The sequence below is a fragment of the Rhagoletis zephyria genome, unplaced genomic scaffold (genome assembly GCF_001687245.7).
Source record: "Rhagoletis zephyria isolate East Lansing unplaced genomic scaffold, Rhagoletis_zephyria_1.1 Rzeph_scaffold_10902, whole genome shotgun sequence".
Classification (NCBI taxonomy): Eukaryota; Metazoa; Arthropoda; class Insecta; order Diptera; family Tephritidae; genus Rhagoletis; species Rhagoletis zephyria.
Window position 1 is genome coordinate 7,969 of NW_016167979.1, and position 9,787 is coordinate 17,755.

General features: G+C 36.7%; 3 protein-coding genes across 6 annotated transcripts; 1 reads left to right on the top strand and 2 right to left on the bottom strand.

The window, feature by feature from the left end:
* The first annotated feature begins 1,060 nt into the window (after positions 1–1,060).
* Positions 1,061–1,880, top strand: ND-B18 (NADH dehydrogenase (ubiquinone) B18 subunit). 2 transcript variants are annotated; one of them, XM_017632993.1, is made up of 3 exons: positions 1,061–1,155; positions 1,225–1,686; positions 1,742–1,880. In XM_017632993.1, exon 2 carries the CDS (start codon positions 1,249–1,251, stop codon positions 1,606–1,608), a length of 360 nt encoding a protein of 119 aa, XP_017488482.1. In that variant the 5' UTR covers positions 1,061–1,155; positions 1,225–1,248; the 3' UTR covers positions 1,609–1,686; positions 1,742–1,880. The 2 variants fall into 2 exon arrangements, with proteins under 2 accessions (XP_017488482.1, XP_017488483.1); XM_017632994.1 differs by having other exon boundaries at positions 1,084–1,163.
* A 61-nt stretch (positions 1,881–1,941) lies between these two features.
* LOC108376752 (RNA cytidine acetyltransferase-like) lies at positions 1,942–5,625 on the bottom strand. Its single transcript, XM_017632989.1, is given in 11 exon segments — positions 1,942–2,074; positions 2,128–2,516; positions 2,587–2,759; positions 2,820–3,124; positions 3,126–3,225; positions 3,287–3,386; positions 3,450–3,971; positions 4,030–4,519; positions 4,582–4,745; positions 4,806–5,253; positions 5,315–5,625. Coding segments are annotated over 11 exon segments (3,009 nt in total). The 5' UTR covers positions 5,518–5,625; the 3' UTR covers positions 1,942–1,959.
* Positions 5,626–5,963: 338 nt separating this feature from the next.
* Positions 5,964–7,194, bottom strand: LOC108376753 (probable U3 small nucleolar RNA-associated protein 11). 3 transcript variants are annotated; one of them, XM_017632991.1, is made up of 3 exons: positions 6,807–7,186; positions 6,276–6,536; positions 5,964–6,205 (listed from the first exon to the last, which is right to left on the bottom strand). In XM_017632991.1, the coding sequence occupies exons 1-3, from the start codon at positions 7,116–7,118 to the stop codon at positions 5,996–5,998; spliced, it is 783 nt and encodes a 260-aa protein (XP_017488480.1). In that variant the 5' UTR covers positions 7,119–7,186; the 3' UTR covers positions 5,964–5,995. The 3 variants fall into 3 exon arrangements, with proteins under 3 accessions (XP_017488480.1, XP_017488479.1, XP_017488481.1); XM_017632990.1 differs by having other exon boundaries at positions 6,276–6,545; positions 6,816–7,185; XM_017632992.1 differs by lacking the exon at positions 6,276–6,536 and having other exon boundaries at positions 5,981–6,197; positions 6,619–7,194.
* Between the last annotated feature and the right edge of the window lie 2,593 nt (positions 7,195–9,787).

Below are 9,787 nucleotides of genomic sequence, written 5' to 3' on the forward strand. Positions count from 1 at the left end.
TGATTGTAGTAATTTAATGTAGTATTGATATTTGTACGCTGTTACTTGTTTGGTAGTCTATGTTATTTGAAAAATATTACTCAACAAATTGTAAAAAAGGACAATTAAACAAGTGATGCGTGCCGCCAAAAAAAAATGAAATTTGATTTCAAAAGTGTAGTGACAGCACGATTCGAGTACCGAGTACAGAATATCGATACTTTTCATGAATACTGAATAGTATTGAGAACTCGATACTTTTTGACAAGTACTGAGTATATATTGGCGATTACCAAAAAGAATCGACGTGTTAAAACTTTTTAAGTAAACATTTTTTCAAAATTACAATAAAATGTTCGTTCTTGCAATTACATTGAAAATTGTTTAAAAATTACCCAACAAACATTATGGCGAATGTACGAAAACTGTCTTCGATATTCAATATGAATTTCATGCAAATGAACACAATACTCATTTACTTCAATGCTGTGATTGACAACTCAGGTAGACTCTCTTTTAAGATACTATTATGCAAAAAAAAAAAATATACACGCGATTCAAAATTCATACAAAATTTTTAGACAACAGGAGAAGAGCTAGAGGTCATTTCAACACTGATTTCGATTAAAAATTCTTAAATAATTGGAAAACGAATCTCTTGCCTTTATAACACTGCAACAAATTTCTAAAAGTTGGAGGTGATAGCAATCAGACTAACAGCTTTTGATTAAGCTGGTCAAATAATAAAAAAGTATCAAAGGATTTGAAAAAGTTGGTTACCATTTCGTTTTATTGGCTTTTTTTTGCAAATATTTAAATTCTATTTTTCAGATTTAGAATCAGGGGGCCCCTTCTACCATCCTAGTATATTTTATTTTTTCAAAGCCTGGATCGGGTTAGAAAAATTTTCCCGAATATTTTGATATTTTTTCAAATGTTGCTATTTTTAGTCATTCATCTTTTATCCGTGCAACCCTGCGTTGTTGAATGCAAAGTTGAACAATGCAAACACTGTTTTAGGGACCAAAACGAAAATTGTTAAAAGTGTTCTCAAAGGTGTTGCCATATTTTTTGTTGTCTAATGTCAAGAAATCTATTACAGTTGGTGTGTGCTCATTTAAATGTCATTTTGACAATTACTGGCAGCAGCCGCAGGCGAATCTACAAGCACTTGTGGTATTTACGTAATTTGTTTATAAAAATTTATAATTTGTGCAAAAAATACTAATTTTATTCACATAACAGCTAAAGGAACATAACAAGGACAATATGGGTAATGCTTATGCTCGTGCCATTAAGCCGGATGTGACGCCCGGTCCCGACTGTGTGCCCTCATTTGACCCAATGCTTGGGTTTGAATCGCGCAAGGAGCGTGTCATGATAGCTACTGTTGAAGAGATGGAATCTGCCAAACTGACTCTCGAAGAACGAGACTACTGCGCACACAAATTGCTAAAATACCGATCCTGCCGTGCGGATTACTTTCCTTTTGTATATAAATGTCATCATGAGAAACACGACTATCTTACATGCGAATATGAGGACTACGTGCTGCGGATGAAGGAGTTTGAACGTGAGCGTAGATTGCTCGAACGCCAGAAGCAGAGTCAGAAACAGCAGAGTGCTTAGATTTCAGGATATTAAATAGTTCTTGAAACTAATTTTCATCTAGCATAAATGCATTGCGATTTTAGTAGTGCTCTGCGGGTATACAATTACGATATAATGTGGAAATATTAACTATATGAATTTCTTATTACAGTTTTATTTTGCAATACAAACGAAAATGCATTGGCCGCTCAAATATCTTACGTAGCTTCAAATGAAATTATCGCAAATAGTTAATGAAAGTATATTCAATAAATAAACCGGAATTAAATATGCGACCACCGGATAAGGTATATTAACATTTTATTTTTAAGCTACAGTTTACAAAATTTTGTAGTAAATTTATTTACTACGGCATTAATCGAAATCGAACTAAATTAGGGCTTTCATAGATGCTTTCATCTTCTTACTCATTTTTATTTTTTTCTTTTTCGGCTGCTCCTTCGGTGCGCTAATATCTAGGGAGTCCTCCAGCCGCTTTATTCCACTATAAAAATCATATGAATTTATTGTATTTAATATTAGAGAAATAAGCTATACCTTTTAACGGATATAAGTTTGGCTTTACCGTCAGTATTTGTCAAAGCCTTTGTCCAGTCTTCATCGGTACCCTTAATGGCAAATTCTTTTAAATTTTCCATTTTTAATTTTTTAAGGTCTTCCTTCTGCTTCTTAGACAACTGCTTTGCAGTTTCTTCTAACTCGTCGTTGAGTGAGAGAGAGACTGGCACAAAATCTTCGCCGCGATTCAATTGGGTTTCACTCTTCATATGGCTTTCAATGTGACCTTCGATGACAGCAAGCAAATACTTGGTGGTTTTCTTAAGCAAATCATAAAATTTTGCCAAAATCTGGTTTCCAGGCATGTTTAATTCAGCTGCGATTGTATCAACAGTCTTGCCTTGTATGCCAATAGCGAGCAGAATGGCCTGAAATCATTGTTATTTCAAGAAAAAATTACTACGACATGATTAACGAAAATTGTTTTAGCATACACACCTTTTGTAAAGTATCTATTTGAAGTTCTTGCATTTTTCCTTGAAAATACAAGTAACTAATATCGCCTACTAAATCTAACACCAAGCGATATTCGATTTGATTGCGCGAATACGCTTCTAAACGCTCAATGTCATGTGGCAGGAAGTAAACGTCGAGTATGTGCTTGTCGAGGCCTGAAATTTAATTAAAGCATGAATATAAAAAAACATCAAAATATGATTTATCATCATTACCCTTTTGCTCAATTTTTGCCCTTTTGTTATCGATTATAGATAATCCTAAACTGATCGGAAATTCCCTAAACGTTTTACTCAAAAGTTTAATGATACGCCGTCTAAAATCGTTGAAATATAAACTCAACCATTCTGCACATTTCTTCTCTTGAGACTCTGCTCCTGACTTATCTAGCGTGTGCAACATAATGCAGGTATGCTCGCCAGTGAGGTCATTGGCCTTCTGGCTAACATACACTGGCACGAAGCCCAAATTTTTCCAAAATTTAAGAAGCTCTTGTGTCAACCCGTACGATGTTCCCANGGGTGCGCTCATTCAGACGTTTCAATAGTGTGGGTATTTTGCGACGAGGGCGTATTTGCTCTTTTAGCAAACCGATCTGTTCTTCCTCAACTTCTTCGATGCCTGCAAAATGTAAAAAAGTAATTTGGATATCACTCTGTTAATCATATAGTTTGTTACTCACCATTTGCATTATCGCCACTTTGCGGATTTTCACTAATATCCGTAAATTTTCCCTGATAATAATCTCGGAGAAGCTTAATTGCACGCTTACCATAACCCATCTAAAATTTTAGTTTTAAAGATAAGAAAATGTGTGTGTATGCTTCAAGTTTTTAACGACATACCCTTTGATAATTGGGATGCGTTGCAATTCTGACCACTCGAACACCTGACAGCTTGGGGAATTCGCGATCACCGAATTGCTCAGATATATTCCACGGTATCAGATCACCACTCGCTTTTTTGCCACGACCCAAAGAATCACTAATCGTTTGCGAGGAAATTTCCCCCTCTAGCGCTACTTGCACGACAACAAGAATTTCAGGCAACTGATCTTTGCGATGAATAGGTCCCAGTAGACAAAAAATGTGATGCGCTGGCGCATCGCTCATCATTTGTAAGTCATTGGGACTGTTCTTGTAATGCGAAGCTACATAAATGGAGACCAAACGATGGAGGAAGGATTCGGCGGCCTTATGATACGAGAATAATGCATCACGATCTATGTAGTAGAGATCGCAAACATCTGGTGTTGGACAACCCGAGCTGATATTGGGAACAGTGGTGGCATCCAGACATAGCAAATTTATCAACCATGCTTCAATATCATCGCCTTCGCTATAGCGAATGGACTCGTCGAGTTTTATCTGATGACACAATATATACGATTAGTATCTCATCAACTTACAACATTTAAGAACTTACCGGTGGTGGTGCATTGTTGTCTTTTTGCAATTGTGACATTAATTTTAAGCTTAGTGACCGTCCAGTTCCTTCATAGCCGTTAATAGTAGAAGCCATGAATATCAAGTACGGGCCCATCATTTTTTTAACTAAAGGAAGAGGTATGGCTGCAGCCTCATCAATTACCAACAAATCTGCCGCGTTTAACAGATGTGTATCGGTAGGTGCAATGTATTGTATGGTTTGCCGATTTGAACGAGTTATATTGATGCGGATGATGGCCTTTTTGTAATCTGGATTAGTGGATCGTATGATGGTGTAATCAGCATGCTCCTGATATTCCAGCGCATCGAAGCCCTTGAGCACGAACTCAAAAAGTGTAATTAAATTCTCCGGGTGTGGGGAAGTAACATAGACATTAACATAACCAAACGCTATAGCTGCGGCGATGGACAAACCCATCGCGGCGGATTTACCACGACCACGTGCTGCGGTCAAAGTCGTGGGTGGCCTGAAAAATTTATCATTTAGTTCAAAGTTTTCATAACACAAGTTTTTCGTTTAGGTACATACTTCAGTTGCTTCTCCGCCAAAGCTTCGATGAATTGAGCGACAGCACGTGCTTGATCGTAAGTCCGGCATTGAGATACAAGCTGTCCTGCAGGCGGCGTATCGCGCAAGCTTTCTTTTAAATCTTGCAACATTTCATTGTTTTCAGATTTTCCAATATCTGCGGGCTGTAATCGTAAATTTTAGTAAGCAGATAGAATATTAGAAAGTCCAAATTCCAGACTTACATTTACTGGATCAACATTTACAGTTTTTGAACTCAACGGCAGCACAGTCAAGTCATCATTGACGACTAGACAACGTTTGCAATCAGCCAACGAAAGTATCAAACGCTCATTGAAACGGCAAGTTACAGTTTGGTGTGCTTCGGCGCGGAATCGCTTATGCACATCCATACTCATTGTATACAGCTGTTTCAGTGACTGTAGAGTTTTTAGCAATAATATTATTAGCCCGCCCCCTTCCACCGTTTCCACTGTACGCGCCAGTAGATTGGGAGTGAGCGCCTCAAAATCCTGCAATACGCACACACCATAGGTGCGACCAAGAACAGCATGTGTCTCAGAATAATATCGTCCATGTATGGTTGTCGATACGCGAAATGTGTCGAACATATCAGCATCGTTGACATCAATTTTGCCAGCCGCAATCTTTTTGGCCCGCTTACGGCCGTGGCTGCAGGTAAACATTATTTATGAATGAAGTGAAATTAAACTGTGTGCTACACGACACTTACTTTGAAATAGCATCATCCTTGTTTTTGTAGCACCACAGTACTGTGGGCCGGGCTTTTACTGTGGATTTCGTCAAAATGTCGTAAAGTATCGGCACTTGATCGCGCGCTTTGTCTCCAATTATTATGAACATTGTACGATGTCCCAACTTAACGCCATTCTCAATCATTACGCGGATGCGGTTGTCTATCTTCTTTTTGACCATTTTTAAAAGCTTATTTTGTCTGATTTATTTAAAATTTATCAGGATATGCAACACAAAAAGTAAAATAAACCGAAAGGAAAGCACACGTGCATTGTTTTGCCTTTTGACAGTCCTCGGTTTTGTTTTGATAGGAAAGTTTATCATTTCCATTTTGGTTTGTTAAAAGTTAAAACAGAGAACGTTAAAATTACCGGATGGATGATTATACTAACAACATAAAACAAAACTACATTTTCCAGCAAAGGTACAAATATTTTCTTTAATTGGAAAAAAATGTAAATGTGTGAAGAGTTGAAAGCTTATTCCGGGACTCGTGCCGTAACCTTCCCAAAATTTCCAACTCTTCACCCTCTTTTTTTTTCGTTAATAAATCGTCTGGTAGCTCTATTCAACAGCTGATTTCACCCGTCCTCGCATGTTTACAAATAAAACTCGTTTGGTTTATGCAAAATGATTTATGCAATTACATTTTATTAAATTATTTCTTGCGCTCATATTTAAAGCGGTATACTGGCGGCGCATCCTTGGTGCCTTTCCTTACTTTTTTAGGCTTCAACAGGCGCTTCTGCTTCAGCACTCTTTTTATTTGTAACTTTTGCTGAGCAACTGCCAATTCTTTCTCGCGCTCAATACGCTTGGTTAGCTCTTGGTATGATTGCTTTTTCAGTGCATTAGCTTTTCTAATTTCCTGCAAGAGAATAAAATAAAAAACCATGATCAAAAACTGTGCAAAGAGATAATATAATTTATTTACTAACATCCGGAGTCAGTTCAGGCAACTTCATTTTCTCTAAATCCTGTATACGTGGCCGATTTGTTTTGCGCTGTAACAAGTTTGGGTGTGTCTCGAGGCGTTTTGCCAATTCAACTTCATCCAACTCCTTTCCAACTATCTCTCCGTCGAGACCATCGTCGAAGAAAATATGTTTGTTTTCGACTGTATTTGCAAAGTCGATCATATGCAGTTGTGCTTGCAGGCGTTGTATCTTTTTTGCTTCCATCGTGCGTTTCATGGTCACATATTGCATGTCTTGTGTTTCCATTANCAACTTCATTTTCTCTAAATCCTGTATACGTGGCCGATTTGTTTTGCGCTGTAACAAGTTTGGGTGTGTCTCGAGGCGTTTTGCCAATTCAACTTCATCCAACTCCTTTCCAACTATCTCTCCGTCGAGACCATCGTCGAAGAAAATATGTTTGTTTTCGACTGTATTTGCAAAGTCGATCATATGCAGTTGTGCTTGCAGGCGTTGTATCTTTTTTGCTTCCATCGTGCGTTTCATGGTCACATATTGCATGTCTTGTGTTTCCATTAGCGCTTTTTGTACTTTGCTGTGCTCATCTGGTTCCTTCTCTTTTTCATGATGCTCGTCCTTTTCCAGCTTTGAGTTGATCATGTGGTGATAAAATTCATCGGGATTCTTATTTAGTGCTCTTTTACGCAGCGCCTTCAAAATACGCTCCTTGTGTTGTTCATTGTTGGCACGTTTTTTATAATCCTTTTTCTTTTCGAGTAAACCGAGATGTTTGCGAGCATCTGGCTGGTGTCGTTCACGATGCACTTTTTGGTTGCTCTTGGACGCCTTTTTCCACGAGGACATTGCTGATTTATTAATTTTATTCTGCAGGCTTCATTGAAACACACAGAAAATACGGCAAAAAAGTTCTTGTCTGACAGTAGTAAAGATGAAAACACAACCAAAAGAGAAACGTCATGGNCCCATAAAGGACTTCACCACAGTTTTTTTACTGGATATACTGAGCTTCAGTGAAAACACAGAAAATACGGCAAAAAAGTTCTTGTCTGACAGTAGTAAAGATGAAAACACAACCAAAAGAGAACCGTCATGAAAGTGTCAAATCAATGAAATGTAATAGATCAGCGTATTTGCGCGGCATTTTTACCGTTTGAAAAATAGTTTTTATTTGCTAGTGAAAGGAAGTGAATTGTCCGCGTTTAAAATCGTCTCGTTTAAGTGGAAAAAATTGTGCGGGAGTGCTATAAAATGTGATTAATTAGTAATTAAAGTGAATGCGGCGCGAGTGATTTAAAAAAATTGTTCGAAAGTGCGTTTTCTAACAAGTATTTTTCAATTAAAACTGACGATCAATTTGATGCTGGCGCACATGGTTGGATACATGCACGCCGGAAACAAATTCGCGGTAATTCGTTGAGACTTCTTGGATGTATCTAATATTTGTTACACATACATATGCCTGCATGTGCAATCGCGATAAATGGCTAGATATGCACTGGATTCGATTGTGTTCAGGCAGATTTACTTCGGCGGATTACCCCAGTTGGTATGTACATTTGTATTTATGGTATTATGTACGGTATTTTACAGAAAAAGTTAAGGCAATTTCATTTGTGGAATATGTTTGTACACGCTAAAGTAGTCTAATAGCTCAGCGTTGCATGAGAGTTGTCACATAAGGAATCTGATGAATGGGCTTTGCGTGTTAGCGGTTAGCCAACGCATAGCACTTCACATGTAGAATTCTGTTGGGTTTTGATTTTTACTTAAAAATCGTATAGCAGTGCAAGTATGCATAACTGGGCTATAATAAGGGCAGGTTGTTCGATGTCTGGTTAACACAAATCGGAGGTAGAAGCTCCGGCTTATTTTGCAACGACTGCTTAATCGATCCCATGTTATATGCATGATGTCTAAATCGGCGATAATGATGTTTACCCAGCAAACATTGAGGTTATGTACAGTATCGGTCATATCTATAGCACGCCATTTCCAAGTGATATTGTGTGCCCCTTATGTTCATTTACTTATTTTTAAGAATTTTCAATTAAAATTTAGTTCATTCTCAGACAAACCCCATATATACCCAAGTTCAACAATTTGTAGAAAACTACAAAAAAGTGTAACAAATTTTCACCTAAAATTGAAACTTTTTTCCCGGAAGTGTTAGAATTTTTTTGAGTACACAGTTTTTTAGAACCTGCATTTTTAGTCTGATAATGTGCAAATTTCAAGTGGCTACGAATTACCGTTAATTTTTTAGAATTTCTTTTGTCGCATTGGCTTCCATATAATGAATAAACTCAATTTATTTGTATATGGAAGAAAACCGCAACACCTTTGGCAAAAAAAAAAAAATCCAAAAAATCAACGGTAACTTATAGCCACTTGAAACTTGCACATTATCAGACTAAGGCCCAATTTCAGATGGCCTATTTAAGTAGAGATTGTTGATTAACTTCCATTATTCATTTTCAGATCATACATTTAATCTGCACTTAAATGGCCAATATTGGCTATTTAAATATGAGATATGCAACCCTGTGTTTGTACCAAACAACCAAGATTGATTGGTAGGTTGTTTAATCAATCCCACCAAAAAACAATCAGCTTTTCAGCACAAAATGTAAACAAACAAGCAAATGCAACAACAATTTCAAGGAACAAGCAGCAGCGCTGCCAATTGTTTGGCATATTTAAACAAAGCTGATCTGAAACCCAACGAAAGTTAAATGGCATTTAAACAACATTCGACAATTAAACTTAAGTGCCATTTAAATATTCATTTGAAATCGGCCCTAAAATTGATTGGGCTATAAAACTGTGTATTCAGAAAAATTCAAACACTGCCGAGAAAAAAGTTTGAAATTTAGGTGAAAATTTGTTGCACTTTTTTGTAGTTTTCTACAAATTTTTAACTTGGGTTTGTATGGGTTTTGTTACAGAAAGAACTGTATTTTAATTGAAAATTCTTAAAAATAAATAAATAAACATAAGTGGCACACAATATCAAATTGAAATCGCGTGCTATAGATATGACCCATGGTGAAATAAACTATCGTTCTGGGATATGACCGACACTGTAGTTATCGATTAGAGAATGATTGGAGAACTAAGCCACATTCTCCAATCTCAAACGTTAGGGAACGACTCGGAGAAACTGTCGAGAATCATAGCGATCTCATAAAAAATGGGCCATAGTTCTCGTCTTGAGAAAATAATAATTATCTAATCGAATTCTAATGTTGATCTCTAATGGGATTCGAATGTGAATTTTAAACTGCTGTTTTGTTTTATTAAATAAAACGCNTCTTGAGAAAATAATAATTATCTAATCGAATTCTAATGTTGATCTCTAATTAGATTCGAATGTGAATTTTAAACTGCTGTTTTGTTTTATTAAATAAAACGTTTTGTTTGTAAAATTTGTATTACCTGTATTTGCAATAAAATAATAATGAATTATTTGAACTCAAACATAATTTATGATTCATTCCTTTGGAATATTGCTT